Raw genomic sequence first — 25,233 nt, 5'->3', positions numbered from 1 at the left:
ATTGTATAGTATGACTGATTGGGTCACCTCAAAACCGTCGGTTTAGAGCATTCAGAAAATCGAGCGAAGGACCTTAAGCGATGGTTAATGTTAAGGACAATTATGTTAAACTTAAGTATGATCATTACCAGTTGGGTCGTAATTAGACCAATGTTAATTCAAAGCCTATTCCGAAGTCTATCAAAACAAATTTGAGGTATTATGATATGTTAGTTTCATTTAATACATATTTATTGCTAGTATTATCGAATCCTTATTGATTTTAACATCGAAGTGTCATTTGTAGGTAACTTGCCAATTCAATCGAATAGTAACAAGTACGAAAAAAAAGAGAAACTTTGACCTGGATTTGGAGTTAGAAAAACACGTCAAGAAAAGGAGTTGTCCTAGATCTCACAAACCGAAACAGGAATAAAATTAGACATCTTTAAAATTTAAACGAAAGGAATAGGCCATGTATTACAATTTATTGATAATATAAAAAGGGCACAAAGCTCCTTTGGAAGGGACTTAATGTTTTACATTACTGTCCCTGTGTTGAATTGTCTTCTAATAACTTAAATCCAATGATGTCACTGAATAGGGTGAGAGAATTGCTTCTATCTTGCTTCCAACATTCTCTTCCGAACTTCTTAGTGGCACCACCTGCATTTAAAATGAATAGAACATAAAGTATAAATCACACGACTTTTTTTACATGTTTGGCCAACTTTACAAGTTTTTTCATTAACAAATGTCAGTAATTAATGTTAGTTTTTGTATTCAACACACTTTTCAGGACAGAAGTACCAATAAACCAAATGGTACCTTCGTAGGCTGTGCGAATGAATTCTCATCCATTAAATTGGTTGATGTAAGCACTGTCGTTATACAACCAAATCGTTGTGTCTCTGGGAACCCATCTATGCCTATGTCGATTGTCTCTGTGGCTGTTCCGAAGTTAACTACCTGTGCAAAATCAAAATCAACAACTCAAACATAGATTTGTTGATCAAAGGTAAAAAAGAAACAACTAGAGCTAGTCTAATTAAAGACATGCTTTTATGTTGTTTGAGGTTGTAGCACATTAGCAACACTCAGAATCTTACCTTTATTCTTATGTAATTTTTGTTATCTGTAGAATTTTTCCAAGTAATTGCAGATGCAATTAATTGATTAGATGAATTTGTGTTGAGTGTTGAGGGAAGAAATGTTGCTCCACTAGACTCAACAAAAAGCTTTTGCACCCAATAGCTGGGTGTTCCATACAGCTGATAAGAGTCGAACACAATTGCATCGGGAATCCATCTGAAAAATAACACAATTTGATCAACCTCATCTTATAAAATCTTCAGTGTTCATTCTGGGTACATAAAATATGTGATAAATGGTAGAAAATTACTTCCTGTCGTTTATATTTGAGAAAAGTGGTGCATAAGCAACCATGTCCACAATATCACTGCGTCAGGAAAAAAAATGTTAGAAATGGTTAATGTAAAAAAAGATCTTCAAAAAACATAAATTACATTAAAAGAGAAAAGAACTAAACCTATTCTTTTCAAGGCCAATAAGAAATGCAGCTTCAGCTACTGCAGCTAGAAGACTTCCATTTCCAGCATCTTCTCGCCATACAGCATACTCACTCACAAAAGCCTATACAATCATACACATTGACTATTCACGTATCACACTATGCATAAATGAACAATCTATAAAAAGTGAATTGGATAGAGTTCATACCTTTGGACCAGATCGTGACGTGCGATCGAACTGAGTAGACTTAGAAAATAAGTCTTTGGAGTTTGTGTAAGTCTAACAAAAATAAAACATTAAGAAGGATAAGTTGACAAATGAGGAAAAGACAAATTAAGCATGCTCGCCAAATATAAAAAGCAACAAACAAAAGTTCAAGAATTAATATATATCAGAACGCATTATTACATGAAAATCAAACAAATCAGCTTGATGGTTTAATAGTGCGCCAGAAGCATCACAATTTGAGATTATTTTAATATCTGGGTAGGCAGATCTTATAGCATCATGAATTATAAGGTAATTTCCTGCAAAAAGAAAAAAGGTATAAAAAATTTTAGTCGTTAAATCAATAAATTTAGAATCGTGAAAACATAACATACATACGAAGGTTTCAAACATAAATGTGCTGAAAGAATGATAAAAGTGCGTCTACCTTGATAATTAGAAAAGTCACAATCTTCATTTCCAATGGCAACATATCTCAAATCAAATGGTTTAGGATGTCCCAATCCAGCTCTAACAGAACCCCACTTTGATCCAGGAGAGCCTCTAGCGAACTCGATGCCGTCAAGGGCATCCTTTTAATACAGAGATTTCAAAACAAAAAGTAAATTGCATATAGACTTTCATGAATACCAAAAGGAAACGAGTGTCAGAAGAAAATTATACTTGCACGTAAGGTGCTAAATCTGATGGATTAATTTGTTCATGACGGCTGAAACCTAAATCAAACACACAATTAGTTAGAAAAGAAAGATAGAATCAAAATATATATGTTGTTGAGGATGAATTTGAGCTAAGGCAAGAAGAACATCAATATACCAGCGTTGAACACCCATATGGGCAATGCACCAAGGTCCTCTGCTAGCTGCTCAAGAAATATTAAATCATTATATTTATTCAACTAAAGTAGGGCTAATTTAATCATAGTTGTAAGAGAATAATATATACTCACTTGAAGATATTCAAAATAACCAATTCCATCATCACTCCAATAGTTCCAGATATCATTGTAGTGACCAGGTCTCTCTTCCCATGGTCCAATTGTATCTTTCCACTGATATCTGTTTTGCAGATGATCACCTTCAACATAGGTGCCACCTATTTAATGCAATGGACAAGGATAAATAGATTTAATTAGATTTCAGAATTTTTAAGCGAGTCTTACATATTGCTACCCCAATATACCTAATTACATAGAATTTGAACATATATACCAGGAAATCTCATAAACTTTGGTTTTAAATCTGCCACCATTTGAAAAAGATCCTTTCGGAAGCCATGACCCTGCTTAAAGAGAAGATATTGATGATGTGAAGAACAAGAACAAAACAAAATAGATTACATTATCAACAAAGGGTCATTAAGGGATGTGCCAAGTGTGATTACTGTATCATTATTGATCCAATTATTTTCTTAAAATTTAATAGCTGCATCTGTTGATTTAATGTGTTTGTTTTACTAACCATGTAAGTGTCCAATGGCATGACTGAGATTTGGTCAAACAGGTAAGTCCCTTCCTTGGTTGTGGTTATTTGAAGACTTGAAAAGTGATTGGTAGCGTTTGCTTCTACCAGTGTCTCCACCCTTCTCCATTTTCCATCTTCAGAAATTTGCCTGAACCATAACAACAAATATTTTTAAGTTGACGTTTATTCGATCAAACTACACGTATGTTTATCCGATAGTAATCCGAGATAATAAAGTAAATCTAATAAATAATAAATTTTATATATAAAATTATCTAATATTAATTCGATAATGATTGTATAGTCGATAATTCTAATAAATAATAAATTTTATTCAAATAAATTTTGGATAAATGTAATACTATATTTAAAAAGAACTTTAAATTTAATTTAATCTTTTATAAGATAAAATTTGAATTATTTTATATATTTGATATTATTTTTTTTGGAGTTAATGTAGGTCTCGAAAGACAATTATGAAAAAATATGAACTTACGTAATATTTGATAACATCTCTATGACATCAACACCAGACAATGAAAGTAGAATATTAAAGTCTCCTTCTGATTTGATATGATACACCACCTTGTATCTTTCCCCTTGCTCAATATTCTGATAATGAAAGTAGCAGTTTTAGAACGTGAAAAGTTAATAGACTATTAACATTTTCTCAATTTCTTATGAAAATAAAAGCATAACATTATGTGAGTTTGTAAATATATATCATTTTTATTTTTGTTATATAGAGAAAAATAGAAAAAAAAATGATATGTTGATGTGTGAATATGAAGTATATATTAATTTTACTTACCATGCCCCAATAACCAGGGTTGGAAATACCAACGCCACCACTTGGACAAGGATTGTGATCATTACAATACACGTTCATTTGTAACGCAGCTTTATTACGCTCAAAGCATGAGCTATGATTAATTGATACAGAAATTAATGATTCATTTCCTATAGTTGACCAATGATAAATATCGTTCGGGCCTCCAGCTTCAAACCCTATAATTAAATTCATAATATTAGTAGAAAAAATTAAAAATCAGTTAAAGTATATTGAAATCTAATTGACTTCAATCTATGGAATGAAAAAACAAGACGAAGAAAAACATAGAATTAAGGAAATAACCTCTATTGCGAACAAGTTCTGCCCACAGTCCTCCAGCACAAGCATGATTAATCTCCTGCAAAAATAATTTCAAAGAAATTGGTTACTTTTAGGAAATTGAAATGAAATTGGTTTTTCTTGTATATAAATGAATATGCATTAAATTTTTTATAACTTTTTTATTTAATAAAAATTTCTTGATAGTTAAAAATTCTATTTAAAACTAAAAATTGTATATGTTTATATATAATTGATAAACATAATAATTAAATTATGCAGAATTTAATGTGCTTATGCATTTATATAAGTAGTTATATAAATAAAAATCAAATAGAGGTAGTAGACATAATTCACAAAATAAACATAGGGGTGCGTAATGTAATCATTCCATCTTTTCACTGAAATATGAATATGTGTGTGTGTATATATATATATATATATATATATATATATATATATGTATATATATATATGTATATATATATATGTATATATATATATATGTATATATATATATATGTATATATATATATATGTATATATATATATATGTATATATATATATATATATGTATATATATATATATATGTATATATATATATATATATGTATATATATATATATATATATGTATATATATATATATATATGTATATATATATATATATATGTATATATATATATATATATATATTTAAAAGTACCTCAACGAATACTCCAAGGAAAGTGTCAGGAATTGCTTTACGGGAAACATTGGTGGCATCATGCACAATTAGGTTTGAGTTTGCATCAACACAGCAATGCTCAAAACTAAGAAAATAAATGGCGAATAAGAAATAGAAGAGGACATGTAATGACGCTTTTGAAGAACAAAACGCCATTTCTGTGATGATATATTCTTGGCTAACTAATATACCATATTTATAAGCAAGCAAAATCTATGGAAGGAAAAATAAATCGTCGTGTTTATCTATTATGAGAAAGGAAAAACTTTAAATCCTTTAAACACTTTAGTAGGAACATTAATATTTTAACATTTTAATAAAATATATATTTATCAGCTACAAATCTCTTGTTATTATTATTAAATTTTATTGAATCCTTCTTATTGTTGATAATAGTGTCGTCAAAATGGGTTAAAACCCGTGAGCCAACCCAGTTCATCATGGGCTTGAGTCGGGTTGGGTTGAAAAAAAATTTAAAAAGTTTGATGTGAGTCAATTTTGACTCGGCTTACTAAGAATCCAGCTCACATGGGTTGAACCCGTGGTGGGTCGGACTGGCTCACCAACCCACCTATTTTTTTTAATTAAATCAAATTAATTAAATTAATTATTCAAATTCTATTTTTTTTATTGAAATCAAATTAATTAAATTAATTATTCAAAACGCACAACCTTTACTTAGCAATAAAGCCTTTCTCGTTGCTGTTTTTCCAAAGTTCCCCTCTGGAAATAAAACCGTAAGATTACAGATTGGATAATATTATAGATGGAGATAAAGAAGAAGATGTTTCAAGAAAGCATAATAATGTGGATTTATCCATTCATGACTCCAATTTAATAGATGGATAATATTATAGATTTGATAATTCAGGATTTGTTTTATTTGTTTTTAGCCCTATGTACAAGCATGACAGTTTTATCTTGTGCTATATATTTTTGTTAACGGTTATATATGTAGTTTCTTGGTCAAACGGTTGTGTATGTCTTATTAAACTAAATTGGCAAAATTTTATACTTAATAGCTTAGAATATATATAACAATATATTTCTTTTGTTTAATTTTCTTTTATATCAATTGGTCCAATTATTATTGTTTCAATTTCGTCGATCAAAGTATAAGAATCTCAGAAAAAAAGATGAAAAAAAAGTTAATTAAGTGAGTCAATGAACTAACCCGTTTAACCCACCCGTGGTGGATTGAATCGGATTCGATTTTTTTTGACTCTCTAACAAATGAGTCGGATTGAGTTGGCTCACTAGATTACTAACCCGTGGTGGGTCGAGTCAAGACGGACAGCGAGTTACCCGTTTTGACGTTCATAGTATCATATCAAACTAATAACTTTATTGCACCAGTACTACTAAGTCTAATTACGTGTCATTACGAAAATTTTTAATTCCAATATAAAAAGGTTTATTTATATGATAATCTAGAAACACTCAGTTCGAAATTTTAAATGGATAACTACGAGAGAATGAATAATCTGAAATATAAAAAATGCCTTATATTGATATATAAAATAAAGAAAGAAATATGTATAAAGATTTTCTTATTATATCAAGGATAAGGAATTAATGTATGAGAGCTGGTTACAGATTTATGCACTAGTTGAAACATTCCTTTTAACACATCTTCTAGAAACTTATAAAATCATAACTAAAACCTACTCACTTATGTATGAATCCTACAACTTTCATTATTTTGGCTAAATTTTAATAAATAATATTGTACATATCCGATAAAAAACTCTGTTAAGTTAGGCTCAAGAATGTCTATTTTATTAATCTAAAATGATGGAAATGTTTTGAGATATATTTGTTGGTAATATTTGGGTTAAATATATTTTTCGTCCATTAAGTATCACATGATTTTGATTTTAGTCTCTACTCGAAACTTTGATGGTTTTCAGTCCTCATAGTTTTGAAACTCTTACTATTAGTCCTTAAAATTGGACGGCGTTAACTTTTAGTAGATGTGGCAAACGACAAGGCCACGTTTTATGTCAGCTACCCTCTTCACTCTCTGCCACGTTGGTTGTTTAAGTTTTGAAATGAGATTAAGTATGTTAAGTGCGCATTTGGTTGAAGCGCACTTCGTCATCTCTTATAAATGAGATTTTAAGAAGTTGGGTTCTTCTTCGTGAATGCAGTTGGGGCAAAGAAAGCTGAGGAGGTAGATCTGAAGGTTGGAGTTCGTCTTCTTGAGGAGGTAAGTTGATACATTTTGTTTTGTTGTTCTTCGTGTGAATATAAGGATTGGGGATATAGGGTTTGGGTGGGCACGAAAGCTGATGAAGGGATTTCTTTGTTGTAGTGAAATGAAAGGTGAGAGTGGAGGAAATGGTTGGACGCGAAGGTCAATTGGTTCGGGAAAGTCACAAAGTTGTGATCATCTTCACGGTTACCATCTAAATTGTGTGTTGTGGTGAAACATTGTTGCTTTTGAAGGCAACTATTGTGAAGAACAAAGGAAGACTGTTTTATAGATGTAGAAATTGGGCAGTAAGTGATTAAATCTTTCAGTTCATGTGCTGAATTTTGTATCAATCGTGTGTTATTTTGATTGCAGAGTAATTCAAGTTGTAATTACTTTGAATGACATGATGAAGGAGTTTCTAAAATTGAAGGAAGCTTTGAAAGAAAACATGAAGAACTTGGAATGTGTTTGGAAAATGAAAAACTTGTACTGGATTTAAGGAAGAAGAACGACAAGCTGAAAAGGAAATTAGAACAAGAGAAGAAAGTTGGAAAAATGATATTGTTGTTTGTTTTGTCATGGGCGTTAACAATTTTCTTTTGTATTATGTTTTTGTTGAAGATGAATTGTAATTAAGAATTATGGTTGAATAAAATGAGGTACTTGAGTTTGTCTCCAAATTCTGCTGACTAAATTCTCCAAATTATTTACTTGTGTTGCCACTTGATGAATTTTTTTCCCTTTAACATTCCACTGTTAATGGACTTTTGTTCTATGTTAATAAAGAAAACATTAGGCAACATAGACACCGAACGATATTAGTATAGACACCGAACGGTCTATACTTCCATACTTCCCTTTGGCTACCGCTCGACATCTACTTCCCTCCTCCTTCCAACTGCCGTTCGGTACTTCCCTCCTTCATTCTGGCTACCGATCAGCCTTTGCTTCCATCCTTCCTTCCAGTTACCGTTCGGTAGTTCCCTCCTTCCTTCCAACTACCATTCAACAATCCTATAGCTTTCTAAAAATAATTATTTTACCCAAATAGCACTAGCAATGAATAGAAGAACATGTTCTTAACTCCTTAAAATTAATTATAAACAGCTACTCATGGTTCACCCACTTCCATCTCCCGGAACTGCCTCCACTCAGAGATGCCACTTGAGTTTACCTGCTAAAATTGACGAAGCAGAGTATCCTGCTTGACTAAGCAGCCAAACATTTGTAAGTAAAAGCCTGACCAAACATTTGTAAATCTGAACTTGGAATAATATGAAGTGGTCTCATACTATTAAATATTGTAAGTTAAGTGGTCCCTTACCACTGACAAAAAATATTGTAATAGCAGTACTAAAGTAAGTTAAGTGGTCCCTTACAGTTACATATGATGGTAGATGTTAAAAGCAACCACTGTACCCACTACTGCTGTTCCCTAACTGGGTGATGTGACTTACAAAATACATTAAAATAATGTTTGGCTACAATAAATCTTCAATTGGTACTAGCTTGGGACCCTAGATGTTGTGCAGCCAGTAGTCGTGAGGATGTTCTTCTTCCACCTTGGTGACTTCTTGCAGGTCCTACTCCACTGTCACTTGATCCAGGTTGTGATGTTGTTTGAGGTCGTTCTACTTGAGAAGTCCCCCTTCTTGATGTTCCTCCACCTTGTGACGTTGATGGAGCTGGTTGTGCTTGTGAACCCCTGCAGTGGAAGTTGCCCTTGTGTTGCCAGATTCTCCTGCACTTGAATTGCCCCTTGTGTTCTGTAAATGGAAGTAAGTGACATTGTAATTACATAGTGTAAATAATTATGAATGTGTAAATAAGTGAAGTTGTAAAAGAGTGATTTTGTATCTTTTCCTTTCCCCTTTTACATGTTCTTACATTATGACCAAATTCATTGCAGCTGCTACACTTCATAACAAGATTCTTCTTTGACAATTTTGTATGACTCACATATTCATCAGCCTCCCTTCTTCTTAGTTTTTTAGGCCTCCCAGGGGTGTTTTATAAATTGGAGGCAGTAGCGCACCAGATTCAAAAGTAGACCACAGTTGTTGTCCATTGATTGGAACAATTTCAGGGCCATAACAAGTTTCATAAGTCTCTTTCTTGTAATAAGGATGTACATAGTCTTCAGGGTTTTCTACTTTGTAATTTATGGCAGCCATAGCGTGTCTGCAAGGTATTCCTACCAAATCCCAAAAGTAACAACTACATGAATGATTACTTAGGTCAACTACAAACTTGTCCATTGTAAACCCGTGAGTGACTTCAAATTTTGCAGCCCCTGCCCAAGTTGGAATTCAATTTCCACTCTTCTCTACTTCCCTATCAAGCCTTTTTCGTGGTTTAGGCATCACAACTCCTATATATGTCTTTGCGTTTTCACTAAGTGTTGCAAACCTACTCATAATGTAAGTTCTAATCCATTCCATCATAGTTATGATAGGTTTGTCTCTAGCTATTAAAATTGTACTATTAAATGAGTCAGACAAATTATTTATCAAGACATCGCATCTAGGATAACTACTGAATGCATGTTTACACCAACACTTGGTTGGAATAACTAGCAACCAATTGTAAGCATCAATGTTAACATTCTTCAACTCACCCATTTTCTTTTCCCAGTCCCGTTGAAATGTGGCCTTCGCAACCCCCATCATAAGATTTCTAATAAGCACTCCTCCACCAAATTTCTTCTTGTAATTGTTATACAAGTGCCTTAAGCACAATCTATGTTCCACTCCATGCAAGATGTCATAAAAAAACTGTCATTAGTCCCTGCGAAACCCAAAAGGTCTTGGTCAATAGTAAATAATGTCACTACTACGAAATAAAAATAGGAAAACATTAAAATGAAAATACCTTTTGTTGATCAGAAATGAAAACCCATCATTGACAATCAATGCCACCAATATCATCCAAAAGTAGTATCAAAAACCATCTCCAGCTTTCTTTGCATTCATTTCCAACCACAGCAAAAGCTAGTGGGAAATATTGGTCATTGCGGTCTCTGCCCACTGCCACCAACAACTGACCACCATATGTTGTCTTCAGATGATAATCATCTACCCCTATGAAGGGCCTGCAACTTCCTAAGAAGCCTTGCTTACAACCCTCTAAACACATATAAAATGACCCAAATCTTGGTGGCAAACTTGGTTGGGGTTGATTCACTTTAATTTTAAAGGTTCCAGACTTCACTCTTACCAATTCACCTACATAATCATATAGACAACCATATTGTTGTTCTCCATCACCAACCAAAGAATCCAAAGCAATTTGTTTGGCCTTTCCAGCTTTCCAAGCAATTATTCCAACACTGAATGACTTCTTAATGTCATCAATGATTTGGTTGACTGTCATGTTAGCCACATTTACAAACCTGTCTACTAATACTCGTGCAATTCAGTTTACATTTGCACTTTTGTTTCCAAAAACCCTTCCACAACAGTGTCGTCCAACCAAGGTTTTGACCCTAAATGTTTGCTTGCCTCCTACCTTGCTAGCCATAATAAGAAATCCACATTTGTTTTTACAAACTGCCCCTACTCTGTTCAAGTCGTTCTTCACAAACTTAACCTCTTTTCCATTTAATACACTATGCTCCATTAGTGCATTTTTAAATTCCTTCAATGAACAAAACTCCATCCCCAATTCGAATTTGAAGTTCTTGTTCATATCATCTTGTCTATACTTTTTAAAGTTGCCCTTTTTCAACCTCACATCCTCATCACTATCTACATTTGAATCCAATTCATCACTATTGTATTCTTCATTGATGTCATGATCTCCAACTTCTTCATTCATTATAAATGAACCTTCCTAACATTGCCTCTTCTAGTCACACGTTTCTTCTACGAACTTGGTTCACCCTATCCTTCTCAACACCAAACCCATCATCATCATTAGTCATTATGTTTTCTTCACTGTCATCCAGACATTCTTCAGCTGAAGCTTCTACTTCCCCCTCAACCACATTCCCTCATTCCTCTTCTTCACGAAGATAATCATGTTCATCACCACCATCACACTCTTCTTCTTCCTCACCCATTTCAACCTCTTCACGTTCATAATCACCATCACACTCTTCCCTTTCCTCACCCATTTCAACCTCTTCATGTTCCTCACCATCATTACACTCTTCCTCACCCATTTCAACCTCTCCGGCCACATTAACACCCTATTGCTCAACACATTCACCCTCTTCTACAGCACCATCACCCTCTTCTAGACCCATTCCACCCTCTTCTACAATCTCAGCCACTTCTTCCTCATGTAAATTAACCTCTTCGTCACCCACTTTGGAAACCACTTCCTCCATGTCTATGTTTCCTTTATCTGCCACTTCACCACAACTAAGAAAGTGAACTTCCACTGCCTCACTAGGAACATGTTGAACATAGATTTCTACCTCTTCCTTATTCTCCTCTACATAGTTAGCCAAATACAGTTCTTCCCTGTCATCACTCAATAATCTCACATTATTCATCAGCCTTTGTTTCGACCCTTTCCACCATAGTTTGAAGTCTGCATCATACTTAAATTCTTTAACTATTCCAACTGCTTCAAAATATGACCAACGATCCGGATCAAGTCCTTTGATCACGTGTATCTCTCCTCCAACATACTGTAGCCCCTTATTAGTAACAAACTTCCCCATGTGATGCAAACAAATGTCGAAAACCATTTCTAGACCTACATTCAGACATCAACACTTTATGCCCAAATTGGAACAACAACCATAACCGAAAAAGAAAAACAATAGCTTAGCTTACCTTTACGCTTGTCTTTCACACCCATCTTTTCTTTCACGAGCACCACAAAGACCACCACAAGGACCACCACAAGGACCACCGCAAGGACCACCTTGATAGAATGCTTCGAGTGGAAGGTTTAGAGGACAATGCTTGGAGTACAACCCTTCGAGTAAAACAACTTTTTCCCAATTGAAAAAAAAACTTTGCCTAATTAAGAACCCTAATTGTTAATCTGATTTCAATCAACAACACATGTCAATCACTTAATCTCATTTAACTTAAACAACCAACGTGGCAGATAGTGAAGAGGGTAGCTGGCATAAAACGTGGCCTCGTCGTTTGCCACATCTACTAAAAGTTAACGCCGTCCAATTTTAAGGACTAATAGTAAGAGTTTCAAAACTATGAGGACTAAAAACCATCAAAGTTTCGAGTATGGACTAAAACCAAAATCGTGTGATACTTAAGGGATGAAAAACATATTTAACCCTAAATATTTATATATTAAGTATATATGTGACAAAATGTTAATAGTTTAATTACATCATGATATTCCTTAATAATATATGTTAACAAAATATTTTGTATATTAGGTCAGATATCACATTATTATTATTATTCTAATTATTTTATATTTTTGTACTTTTGGACAAGTTGTCGAGCTCATATATGTTTTCAACCAGACTTTTTTTCTTGTAGTTGGACTCTCATGTAAACCTGTTGTGTTTCTTGCTCGAACCGAACTCTTGTATGTTTGGATGAGTTATCCTACTTCTAATTGGACTCCTAGGTTGAGCTGGTTGGTTTTTCTATTTTAGTTAGACTCATAACTTGAGTTGTTTCTTCTAATTTAAGCTTAAGGACCGATTTGTTTAGCTCTAGGACTGACCTACCAGGTTCCTAAACCAAGATGTCAAATTCTCCTAAAGACTAATCAAGTTGTTGGGTTCTAGTCACAACTAGATTTTCAAGCTCTTTCTCCTAGACTAAGCTATCTCATTGCTTGAAGTCAGGTTTCCAGGTTCTCGTCATAGCTAGGTTGTCGAGTTATTATTCGATTGAGTTGTTGAGCTCTTCTTTTAGATCAGTTACCAAACTCCCTAACTAGGTCTGTTGCCAAGCTTTAATTACAAAAAACACACAGAATATCGATGGACAAAATCTGTCGATAACAACCAAAATTCGTTGATAATTGATTATTTTTGATAGTTTATCGATGGTCAAATATCTATCGATAATTTTGCTGTTTGTAACCATTATCAATGGATACCGACGAATATACCCGTCGATAATTATCGAAGAATGACTGCAATCAGTAATTACCGACAATCCATATCCGTTGATATATGGTTGATAAGTGACAAGTAGAGTTCAATGCAAAATCGTTGGATATGATTTATTGCTTAACTTGCTATCTTGTGGTAATTAATGTAACTGGAAATTTCTATTGATAGGTAATTATTTTAACTGTTTCTTGACATGTATTACAAAGTTCCAGTAATAATAGCATATATCTATCTTGCTAGCTTGTTCAATGTGTATGTTATTGTTATTGTTATAGATTCACGATTAACTTAATTCAGATAATTGACTTTAATAACTAATTTTTCTTATTAAAAATATCCGAGACCAGATTAAAAAAGGAGGAAAGAGAATAAAATGAAACATCTTAAAAATTTAAACGAAAGGAATAGGCTGTATATTACAATTTATTGATGATATAAAAAGGGCACAAAATCTCCTTTGGAACCGACTTAATGTTTTACATTACTGTTCTTGTGTTGAATTGTCTTCTAATAAATTAAATCGAATGATGTAACTGAATAGGGTGAGAGAATTGCTTCTATCTTGCTTCCAACATTCCCTTCCGAACTTGTTAGTGGCACCACCTGCATTTAAAATGAAAAGAACATCAATTATAAATCACACGACTTTTTTCAGATGTTTGGCCAACATTACAAATATTTTCATGTCAGTAATTAATGTTAGTTTTTGTATTCAACACACGTTTTCGGAAAGAAGTACCAATAAATCAAGTGGTACCTTCGTAGGCTGTGCGAAGGAATTCTCATCCATTACATGGGTTGATGTAAGCACTGTCATTATACAATCAAATCGTTGTGTCTGTGGGAATCCATGTAGGCCTATGTCGAGTCTCTCTATGGCTGTTCCGAAGTTAACTACCTGTGCAACTCAAAATCAACAACTCAAACATAGATTTGTTGATCAAAGGTAAAAAAGAAACAAATAGAGCTAGTCTAATTAAAGACATGCTTTTGTGTTGTTTGAGGTTCTAGCACATTAGCAACACTCAGAATCTTACCTTTATTCTTATGTAATTTTTGTTATCTGTAGAATTTTTCCAACTAATTGTAGATGCAATTAGTTGATTAGATGAATTTGTGTTGAGTGTTGAGGGAAGAAATGTTGCTCCACTAGACTCAACAAAAAGCTTTTGCACCCAATAGCTGGGTGTTCCATACAGCTGATAAGAGTCGAACACAATTGCATCGGGAACCCATCTGAAAAATCACACACAATTTGATCAACCTCATCTTATACAATCTTTAGTGTTCATTCTGGGTACATAAAAAATGTGATAAATGGTAGAAAATTACTTCCTGTCGTTTATATTTGAGAAAAGTGGTGCATAAGAAACCATGTCTACAATATCACTGCATCAGGAAAAAATACTGTTAGAAATGGTTAATGTAAAAAAAAAAAAAAGAACTTCATAAAACATACATTACATTAAAAGAAAAAAGAATTAAACCTGTTCTTTTCAAGGCCAATAAGAAATGCAGCTTCAGCCACTGCAGCTAGAACACTTCCATTTCCAGCATCTTTTCTCCATACAGCATACTCACTCACAAAAGCCTGTATACACATTGATTATTCACGTATCAAACTATGTATAAATGAACAATTATAATAAGTGAATTGGACAGAGTTCATTAAAACTAAAAATTGATAAAACCTTTGGACCAGATCGTGACGTGTTATCGAACTTAGTAGACATGGAAAATATGTCATTGGAGGTTGTGTAAGTCTAACAAAAAAAAAAAATCAATAAGTTGACAAATGAAAAAAAGACAAATTAAGCATGCTTGCCAAATATAAAGCAACAAATGAAAGTTCAAGAATTAATATATATCAGAACGTATTATTACATGAAAATCAAACAAATCAGCTGGATGGTTTAATGGTGTGCCAGAAGCATCGCAATTTGAGATTATTTTAATATCTGGGTAGGCAGATCTTATAGCCTCATATATCTTAATGTAATTTTCTGCAAAAAAGAAAAATTGTATAAAAAAATTTAGTGGTTAAATCAATAAATTTAGAATCGTGAAAACATAACATATATACGAAGGTTTAAGACATATATGTGGTGAAAGAACGATAAAAGTGTCTACCTTGATAATTAGAAAAGTCACAATCTTCATTTCCAATGGCAACATATCTCAAATCAAATGGTTTAGGATGTCCCAATCCAGCTCTAACAGAACCCCACTTTGATTCAGGAGAGCCTCTTGCGAACTCGATGCCGTCAAGGGCATCCTTTTAATATAGAGATTTCAAAACAAAGAGTAAATTGTATATAGAGTTTCATGAATATACCAAAAGGAAATGAGTATCAGAAGAAAATTATACTTGTACGTAAGGTGCTAGATCTGATATATTAATTTGTTCATTACGGCTAAAACCTAAATCATACACACGATTAGTTAGAAAAGAAAGATAGAATCAAAATATATATGTTGTTGAGGATGAATTTGAGCTAAGGCAAGAAGAACATCAATATACCAGCGTTGAACACCCATACGGGCAATGCACCAAGGTCCTCTGCTAGCTGTTCAAGAAATATTAAATCATTATGTTTATTCAACTAAATTAGGGCAAATTTAATCATAGTTGCAACAAAATAATATATACTAACTTGGAGATATTCAAAATAACCAATTGCATCATCACTCCAATAGTTCCAGATATCATTGTAGTGACCAGGTCTCTCTTCCCATGGTCCAATTGTGTATTTCCACTGATATCTGTTTTGTATATGATAACCTTCAACATAGGTGCCACCTAATTAATGCAATTGACAAGGATAAATTAAGTTAATTAGATTATAGAATTTTGAAGTGAGTGTTATATAGTTCTACCTCATATATCTAATTACAGAGAATTTGAACATATATACCAGGAAATCTCATAAACTTTGGTTTCAAATCTGCCACCATTTGAAAAAGATCCTTTCGGAAGCCATGACCCTGCTTAAAGAGAAGATATTGAATTGATGTGAAGAACAAGAACATAACAAAATAGATTACATTATCAACAAAAGGTCATTAAGGAATGTGCCAAGTGTGATTACTCTATCATTATTGATCCAAACATTTTCTTAAAATTTAATGTGTTTGTTTTACTAACCATGTAAGTGTTCAATGGCATGACTGAGACTTGGTCAAACAAGTAGGTCCCTTCCTTGGTTGTGGTTATTTGAAGACTTGAATAGTGATTGGTAGCGTTTGCTTCCACCACTGTTTCCACCCTTCTCCATTTTCCATCTTTAGAAACTTGCCTGAACCAATAATGACATAATAATCTTAAATAATAAATATTTAGTGTAAAACTATCTAATAGCAATTCCATTTTGACAGTTCGTATTGCAGAATAATAAATTTTATTAAAATAAATTTCTAATAATTGTGATATTATATTAAAAAAGAAAATTTAACTTAATTCAGATTATTTATAAAATAAAATTTGAATAATCTTATATATTATAAATTTATCTTATTATTTTTAGTTGTTAAATTACATTTGATAATCATGTGAAAATATCAACTTACGTGATCGTTGAGAATATCTCTGTAAGATTGACACCTGCCAATGAAAGTTGAATATTAAGGTCTCCTTCTGTTTTGATATGATACACCACCTTGTACCTTTTCCCTTGCTCAATATTCTGATGATGAAAAGTTTTAGAACGTGAAAAGTTAATAGACTATTAACATTTTCTCAATTTCTTATGAAAATTAAAAGCAAAAACATTATGTGAGTTTGTAAATATATATAATTTTTACTTTTGTTATATAGAGAAAAATAGAAAAAGAAAATGATATGTTGATTTGTTAATATGAGTATATATTAATTTTGCTTACCATGCCCCAATAACCAGGGTTGGAAATACCAACGCCACCACATGGACAAGGGTTGTGATCATTACAATACACGTTCATTTGTAACGCAGCTTTATTACGCTCAAAGCACGAGCTATAATTAATTGATACAGAAACTAATGATTCATTTCCTATAGTTGACCAGGGATAAATATTTTTCGGGCCTCCAGCTTCAAACCCTATAATTAAATTCATAATATTAGTAGAAAAAATTAAAAATCAGTTAAAGTATATTGAAATCTAATTGACTTCAATCTATGGAATGAAAAAACAAGACGAAGAAAAATAGAATTAAGGAAATAACCTCTATTGCGAACAAGTTCTGCCCACAGTCCTCCAGCACAAGCATGATTAATCTCCTGCAAAATAATTTCAAAGAAATTGGTTACTTTTAGGAAATTGAAATGAAATTGGTTTGTTCTTGTATATATATGACTATGCATTAAATTTTTTATAACTAGTTTTTATTTAATAAAATTTATTGATGGTAAACATTCAATTTAAAAATAAAATTGTATATGCTTATATATAATTTAATAAACATAATAATTAAATATGCAGTGTAATTATATAAATAAAAATTAAATAGAGGTAGTCGACATAATTCACAAAATAAACATGGGGGTACATAATGTAATCATGACAATCTTTTCACTAAAATATGAATATATATATATATATATATATATATATATATAGTATGTATGTATATATGTATGTATGTATATGTGTATAAGTACCTCAAGGAATACTCCAAGGAAAGTGTCAGGAATTTTTGTTGGTGAAACATTAGTAGCATCATGCACAATTAGGGTTGAGTTTGCATCAACACAGCAATGCTCAAAACTAAGAAAATAAATGGCGAATAAAAAATAGGAGAGGACATGTAATGACGCTTTTGAAGAACAAAACGCCATTCTTAACAAGATTCAGATGACAAATATTCTGTGATGATATATATTGTCTAACAAATAGACCATATATATAAGCAACAAAATCTATAACAGGAAAAATAAATTGTCCTTTTTATCTATTATGAGGGAAAGGAAAATTTAAATCCTTCTAAATTCGAGCACGTTGTAAAAGCTAAAACGTATTCATTATTAAATAGAAAAGTGCTTTAAATTTATTTAAAGGGAAAACTTTAAATATATTAATGCTTAATGCTACAAAAGTTGATAAGATAATGTTTTGATTAAAGTATTTATGTATCTAAGATTTATTCTTTTAACTAATTAGTAAAATCATCATGAAAAATAGTATTAATTTAAAGTAGTATGGTTTCTTTTTTTTTGTCAAAATGAAAGCATTTCATCGAAGTGGTTAATGACAAAAGGATAACATTCATTCTCCGGATAAGTTTTCTATATGTAAGATAGTTTTTCTAATTTTAGTCTCAATAAAATCTTTTATTTGCTCCTTAAAATATTACATTTTTATTTTGATCTTAATGAAATGTGTTGACTTTTGTTTTGATGCTTTAAATTACGTTTTCTTTGTTTTTAACCCTTGAAATCGTTACTTTTATTTTCTAAATGTTATTTTAAAATGAATAAATAATACGTGTTGTGGTAGTTAAATCTGGTTCATCCAACGTTTGGAGATTGGCTGGGAGGTTCCCACTTCAACGTCATTTTCACCGTTGGTTTCTTCCATTGTTTGTAAAGCCAGCGTCTAATATTTTCTTCAAGGCTTAATTGGTTACTATCTTTAAGTGGTTTTTTTAGTTTAATACTTGATTTTAAAAGTGCATAGATTAAGTTTTAAATTCGTAAAAATTTTATAAATGAAGTCTTATTTGTTAGGTTGACAATAACGTTAACTCCGTGTTAACGTGATGAATAAATCCGTACTTTTTTCTCCTCTCTCATATGTTGTGTTTATTTTTTTCTCTCTCTTCCATATTAAAGGTTTCTAATTTTATTTTTTTTTCCTTTTTCTAATTGTCAAATTCACTAATTTTTTTTATCATATTAACTTTCATGTTCTTCAATTTTCCAAGTACGAGGGAATCTGATTACTTATTTATAATCAATAATAAATTAGCCAAACTTTCTACCATGCTCCCTTATTTATTTTCTCACCAGTACATTTTCATTTTTTTTCCCTGTACGTCAACTTCTTAATTGATAAATTATAAAGTCACTCAAAAAAAGGAAAAAGAAATTTAATTTTTTCATAAGTTTAATTGATAAATTCACGCGTACACTTACATAATTTAATTAAATTTAATCTTTTTATAAATTTTAAGGAAATTTATACTACTTCAATTAATTTATAACTTACAACCTATTTAAATTGTTTCTATTACTATTCTTATCTTCAAATACACTTTTTTTTATCATTTTTAATTTTGTTTTAATTATCATTGTTTATTAGACTAAATTAAGAATTAAATAGAAGTATTAAAAAAACAATACGAATACCATTATTTAAAAAACCTAAATTAATAATTATGTTTTGAGGTCGGCAGAGTGGATTTTGAACAATTTATATTTAAAATTTATATTTATTATTAAGTTTGATATGATAAAGATAATATTTAATATATTTGTATGTAAAAAAGGATTCCTCTCTTTATTTTAAAAAATTAATATTTTTATTTTATCATAACTGTTATTAATTAAAATTTAAACAAGAGTAAAACGACGAATATAGATTTCATATTTAATTAAAATATATCAAGAGAATATAATCAATAAAGTAAACAATAAAATAAAGTCAAAACGAGACAGAATGAAGTATTAACAAACATGATAAAAAAATACAATAAAAATAAAATTATAACTTATAATATAAAAGCCAATATGTTTCTTTTTTATTAAGTACAAATAATATAACTTTTAAATAACATCATCTAAATTGTTACACTATTACAAAACTTATTAAACACAAATATTGAATTTTATCAATAAAAATAAAAATATTAAATTTTTTCTATTTTATTAAATGAATAAAAATTTAAAATTTATTAAATCCTTAATGTGTTTATTAACCTTCACAATATATATATATATATATATATATATATATATATATATATATATATATATTATAATTGATATACTTGTATTATATTTAAAGTTGTATTATATTTAAAATAAGAAGATATTATAAAAATTTATTTGATATAATATAATAAATTCATTTAATAAATTATTATAGAATGACTTTAAATTTTTATTTTATTTTATTTTTTTTGCATGAAGTTGAATGTTACATGAAGTTGAGTGTTACATTTAAAAATGAAGACATTAGGTCCCTATGTTATGAAAAGTGTATGAATAAGGTCCTATCCATTAAGTTGACAGCAACGTCGTTAAGTCCATGCTGATGTGGCCGTACTTTTTCTCTTCTCTCTTATGTTGTCCAACTTTTTTTCTCTCTTGTTCAGCTTTTTCTTTGATGATTTGTTTAACTTGTTCTTTCTTTGTGGACCTTATTCATGTACTTTTCATACATAGGGACCCAATGTCTTCATTTTTAAAATCGAGTACTAAACAGAAATTCACCTCTTAACATGACGATCAAGTAAGCATTTAAGCCAAATTAATAATAAATATAAATTTTAACTCTGCAAAGCTTGACCTCAAAACATAACTATTAATTTAAAAGTTTTTTAAATAATTATTAATTTATTAAGCAATGAGATGCAGTAGTAGTGGGAAAATTTAAGAACATGAAAGTTAATATAATAAAAAGAATTAGTGGATTTGACAGTTAGAAAAAAGAAAAAAATAAAATTGAAAACCCTTAATACGGAAGGGAAAGAAAAAACTAGACACATTAGAGGAGAGAGGAGTAAAAGTACTGATTCATTCGCCACGTCAATATGAAGTTAATGTCGTTGCTGCCAGCTTAACGGAAATGACTTTATTCATACAATTTTTACAACTTTGGAACCCAATCTATGGACTTTTAAACCTGGGTACTAAATTTAAAAAAATCACTCAACATAAGGACTAAGTAAACAATTAAGTCTTTATTCAAAGAATGGTTGACTGTTAATTTGTCATCGTATGAGGAGCCCACCTAGAGGGACGATCGGGGTTATGTTGATGATGGGTTGTCATCATCTGTTTACTCTTCAATTTTAGGATCAATCAAGTGGTTCGTCAAACTCGGTCGACGGAGTGGATACCAGTGCACCAACACCCACTATCTATGTCGAAGCAAATGTCGCGTTGGAAATTGACACCTCAAATGAAGGAGAGATAGTTGCATGATCCCTCCTGGACAATGCGGATTATGATTGGGAATCTCATGAGGTGGGGGAATCGTTACCTGTTTTTGGATGGAAAATCAATTACAAGGGTGGACCTATAGGTGTTGTTTCGTTAAGACTCCTGAGGATGGTCAAAGCTTTAACCTCATCTCCTGCACAGGAAATGAATTAGTATATAATGGGAAGGAAGATAGTCCTAAGGATTTCTTCTATATGTATTGTTACATTTTCAAAGAATTTTTCATTTGTCTCCCATTCGACAACGTCCAGATGTGTGTTCTTCATGAGCTTAATGTGGCGCCTACTCAACTTCACCCTAATAGTTAAGCTTTCATGGAAGCCTTCATTTTTTTTGTATGCGACGCTTCGCGTCACTTGCACCCTTGCCATTTTTTTGCATTTTTTCTAAACTCGCCTGAATGCGAGGAGAAGGTAGGTGTCCCTCATCTCTAAAAAAAGGGAAGTGATTGTTCACTCTATATGTCACTTCATCTAAAAGATTTAAGAATAAATACTTCAAAGTTGGAGTGAAAGATGTCGCTAGGTCCAAAGTTTGTGACGAGGTTAGTCGGCCAAAATTTCTGTTGTATTGGATTGAGAGTCTAAAGAAAATAATGACGTGGTTTAGGACGACAGTGACACCGACCAAGGTTGAAGCCATGGAGATAATCAACGAGTTACCTCATCATCTCTCTCGTTAGATTCTCATCAATAGCCTTGACTTTGTTAACCTCTGTACTAAGGTGTTTGGTAAGTGTTTCGATTGAATTTGTCCGAGAGTCGGTCGTCCTTCTTTGCTCTACTCTTTTTTTATTGTCCAATGCTCTCCGAAAACGTAATCCACTCCGATGGGTGGTTGACCTGCAGAAGACACTCCGACGCTCAAGTCAGATATGTTTCATAAAGAAGTCTATATTTTATTACGATAGAAAAGGATATATGTACCTGGATACCAATTGTATATTTATAGGACTTGTGACAGCCAAGTCCATTGATTAACCATTAGTGTAGTATATTTTTGGGCAATATAACATGCAAATCACTCATAAATAGCGTATATTCGCATTTAATATGGCCATTAAATGTATTAATTGGTCATTAATGATATTTACCTTTCCTGATTAGTTTGTCTAACAATCAGTCGGTTGCCAGGTATAGTACATTAAGCCCCCCAAGCCCCAAGCAGCTGTTTGCAGGTGCGAAGGGGTTTAAATACGCCGGACGAATTTAAAGTGGCGGGAAAGAGTGATTACCCTTTTGAATCCCTGGGCGGTGTGTTGTGGTTTGAGACCAAATGGCTGAATACTTGTGACCGCTCGGTTTAGGGCCAGCAGTTCTCGGAGAGCGTACCCTGAGTTTAGTGGACGAGAGTGAGAGTTCACGAACACTCTTCACCGCATTTTCCTCTCGGTCTTTGACTTCAGCTTTGATAAGAGAGATTTACCTCTCGGGTAAGAGGAATTTACCGCTTGATCTTTAATTGCAACGAGAGGAGTTTACCTCTCGGCCTAGTGGGATTTACCGTTCGGTCTTTGTCTTCAATCTTGACGAGGAATTTACCTCTCGGCCAAGAAGGATTTACCTCTTGGTCTTTAATTTCAACGAGAGGATTTTACCTCTCGGCCGAGTGGGATTTACTGCTCGGTCTTTGTCTTCAATCTTGACGAGAGGGATTTACCTCTCAGCCAAGATGGATTTACCTCTTAGTCTTTAATTTCAACGAGAGGAATTTACCTCTCGGCCGAGTGGGATTTACCGCTCGGTCTTTGTCTTCAATCTTAACGAGAGGGATTTACCTTTCGGCCAAGAGGGATTTACCTCTTGGTCTTTAATTTCAACGAGAGGAGTTTACATCTCGGCCGAGTGGGATTTACCGCTCGGTCTTTGTCTTCAATCTCTATGAGAGGGGTTTACCTCTCGGCCAAGAGGGATTTTACCTCTTGGTTGAGAGGAGTTTACCTGTCGGTCGAGTGGGATTTATCGTTTGGTCTTTGTCTTCAAACTCTTCCTGAGAGACGATCGTTCACGATGACGATTTGGACTGCGACTATAGCTCCTAGGGACGGTGGCTTTCCTTCGGTTATCTTAATTGTCCCGTTGATGGACCAATCACATGGCTATGAAGGTTAGGGATCAGTTGATGAAAGAACTGTATACACCATTTCTTTTAGCGGCTGCAACTAAGAATAAATGGTGGACAAAAACATTGACATTTAAGTTAGCTATGTCACAAATTTAAGATTCATGTCCCAAATTTAATGATATGTAAATATCAATTTTTAGAGAAGTCCACGTGCTCATCTGCTTTTTAGTTTACCGCCCGGCAAAGTCACGACCTGAAAGTTCCTGACAAGGTTAAACGTAAGACTTGAACCTTCCTGACAAGGTTGGACGTAGGGTTGAACATTCCTGAAATTTCTCAAAACAAAAGACATGCCTTTAGAAATTATTATGAAATTTTGTACTCTTGTTGCAAAACCTGGTATTGATCTGAAGTAGCAATGTCGAGGCCGAGTGCATGTATACACGTCTGGTTCCTCGTGGTTTCATGGGGATGTCGCTCGGCCCCACGGTGGGCGCCAAAATGTTTCGATTGAATTTGTCCGAGGGTCGGTCGTCCTTCTTTGCTCTGCTCTTTTTGATTGTCCAATGCTCTCCGAAAACGTAATCCACTTGATGGGTGGTTGACCTGCAGAAGACACTTCGACGCTCAAGTGAGATATGTTTCATAAAGAGGTCTATGTTTTATTAGGATGAAAAAGGATATCTGTACCTGGATACCAATTGTATCGATTGTATATTTATAGGACTTGTGGTAGCCAAGTCCATTGATTAACCATTAGTGCAGTATATTTTTGGCAATATAACCTGTCAATCACTCATAAATAGTGTATATTCGCATTTAATATGGCCATTAAACGTATTAATTGGTCATTAATGATATTTACCTTTCCTGATTAGTTTGTCTGACAGCCAGTCGGTTACCCGGTATAGTACAGTAAAATATCTCTTTTACCGTGTTTGCTGACCGATTATTGTTAAGATGGCTAAATTTTTTGTTTTCTTTAGATTTAATGGTGTCCCTCAATCAAAAAAGGGTATTTTCATGAAGATTGATACCCAAAGAGGTGCTGGTGAGGTAGGAACTCACAAAGCTTCGCATACTAAAGCTACTAAAGTCGAGCGGTCATTGCTGCTAAGGACGTTCAAACAACCACTACAGAATATCCTCCAATCGAGAAGCCTGAAGTGTGCCTCCTCCCCGACGGTTTGAAGCAGTTACTCTAAGTTTGCGTATTATTCAAATTTTATTTTCATTATTTTACTTTCTACGCCCCTAACTTAATTTATGTACCATTTAATGAAGGTAAATGATCTTTTTGTCCCATCGGCCAAAAATACAATTAAAATATAAGTTTCTCCCATAATCTTTTTCTTAGCATTAAACCCATATCCATTCATCCTAAACAACATTCTACTAATCAAATCAACACATCATATTGGTAATATCACACACACAATCAACATAACAACTATAATTTTAAGAAACATATAAGCATTATACACCAATTACCAAACAAATATATTCAAGTCTCAAAACTACTTTATTCCTTATTTACTGCATTTTCTATTCCTTATTTATACATTTTTCACAGGTCTTACACAAAATGTGTACAACAATCAACTTCAGAATTAAATATTTTTTTATATTTTTTAAAAAGATTTGACTTTCTAGATTAAAGATATAAAAGTATAATGTACACTTATAGGGATTTTCGTGCTTTTCGTACTTCAGTTGATAATTATTTAAATTTAAGA

At 32.5% G+C, this 25,233-nt stretch overlaps 3 protein-coding genes across 4 annotated transcripts; all 3 read right to left on the bottom strand.

Moving 5' to 3' along the window:
* Positions 1–549: 549 nt before the first annotated feature.
* Positions 550–5,199, bottom strand: LOC148197907 (alpha-L-arabinofuranosidase 1-like). The gene is made up of 17 exons (XM_088115673.1): positions 5,023–5,199; positions 4,339–4,393; positions 4,015–4,211; positions 3,700–3,815; positions 3,201–3,351; positions 2,952–3,021; positions 2,690–2,835; positions 2,557–2,602; positions 2,404–2,456; positions 2,168–2,312; positions 1,921–2,039; positions 1,720–1,791; positions 1,529–1,632; positions 1,382–1,438; positions 1,089–1,287; positions 808–948; positions 550–645 (listed from the first exon to the last, which is right to left on the bottom strand). The coding sequence occupies exons 1-17, from the start codon at positions 5,197–5,199 to the stop codon at positions 550–552; spliced, it is 1,944 nt and encodes a 647-aa protein (XP_087971799.1).
* A 4,939-nt stretch (positions 5,200–10,138) lies between these two features.
* LOC148197906 (uncharacterized) lies at positions 10,139–11,056 on the bottom strand. The gene is made up of 2 exons (XM_088115672.1): positions 10,741–11,056; positions 10,139–10,605 (listed from the first exon to the last, which is right to left on the bottom strand). The coding sequence occupies exons 1-2, from the start codon at positions 11,054–11,056 to the stop codon at positions 10,139–10,141; spliced, it is 783 nt and encodes a 260-aa protein (XP_087971798.1).
* A 2,670-nt stretch (positions 11,057–13,726) lies between these two features.
* On the bottom strand, positions 13,727–18,105 carry LOC148197905 (alpha-L-arabinofuranosidase 1-like). 2 transcript variants are annotated; one of them, XM_088116292.1, is made up of 17 exons: positions 17,930–18,105; positions 17,494–17,548; positions 17,172–17,368; positions 16,860–16,975; positions 16,438–16,588; positions 16,208–16,277; positions 15,947–16,092; positions 15,814–15,859; positions 15,661–15,713; positions 15,423–15,567; positions 15,177–15,295; positions 14,984–15,055; positions 14,780–14,883; positions 14,625–14,681; positions 14,330–14,528; positions 14,050–14,190; positions 13,727–13,895 (listed from the first exon to the last, which is right to left on the bottom strand). In XM_088116292.1, the coding sequence occupies exons 3-17, from the start codon at positions 17,247–17,249 to the stop codon at positions 13,800–13,802; spliced, it is 1,593 nt and encodes a 530-aa protein (XP_087972418.1). In that variant the 5' UTR covers positions 17,250–17,368; positions 17,494–17,548; positions 17,930–18,105; the 3' UTR covers positions 13,727–13,799. The 2 variants fall into 2 exon arrangements, with proteins under 2 accessions (XP_087972418.1, XP_087972417.1); XM_088116291.1 differs by lacking the exons at positions 17,494–17,548; positions 17,930–18,105 and having other exon boundaries at positions 15,814–15,855; positions 15,943–16,092; positions 17,172–17,361.
* Positions 18,106–25,233: the final 7,128 nt, after the last annotated feature.

The sequence above is a fragment of the Vigna umbellata genome, chromosome 5, assembly GCF_029865625.1.
Source record: "Vigna umbellata cultivar VRB3 chromosome 5, Vumbellata_1.0, whole genome shotgun sequence".
NCBI lineage: Eukaryota > Viridiplantae > Streptophyta > Magnoliopsida > Fabales > Fabaceae > Vigna > Vigna umbellata.
This window is presented reverse-complemented; position numbering and strand designations above follow the sequence as displayed.

Excerpts from the sequence above, each read along its gene's own strand:
- LOC148197906 (XM_088115672.1), bottom strand. The coding sequence starts at position 11,056 with ATGAATGAAGAAGTTGGAGATCATGACATCAATGAAGAATACAATAGT. Across the intron at positions 10,606-10,740 it reads TATGGCTAGCAAGGTAGGAG|TCAACCAAATCATTGATGAC; the intron begins GCAAGCAAACAT and ends CTAACATGACAG.
- LOC148197905 (XM_088116292.1), bottom strand. The coding sequence starts at position 17,249 with ATGAACGTGTATTGTAATGATCACAACCCTTGTCCATGTGGTGGCGTT. Across the intron at positions 15,568-15,660 it reads ATCTAGCACCTTACGTACAA|GATGCCCTTGACGGCATCGA; the intron begins GTATAATTTTCT and ends CTATATTAAAAG. Across the intron at positions 14,529-14,624 it reads TCAAATATAAACGACAGGAA|ATGGGTTCCCGATGCAATTG; the intron begins GTAATTTTCTAC and ends GTGATTTTTCAG.
- LOC148197907 (XM_088115673.1), bottom strand. The coding sequence starts at position 5,199 with ATGGCGTTTTGTTCTTCAAAAGCGTCATTACATGTCCTCTTCTATTTC. Across the intron at positions 1,288-1,381 it reads TCAAATATAAACGACAGGAA|ATGGATTCCCGATGCAATTG; the intron begins GTAATTTTCTAC and ends GTTATTTTTCAG. Across the intron at positions 949-1,088 it reads AAAATTACATAAGAATAAAG|GTAGTTAACTTCGGAACAGC; the intron begins GTAAGATTCTGA and ends GATTTTGCACAG.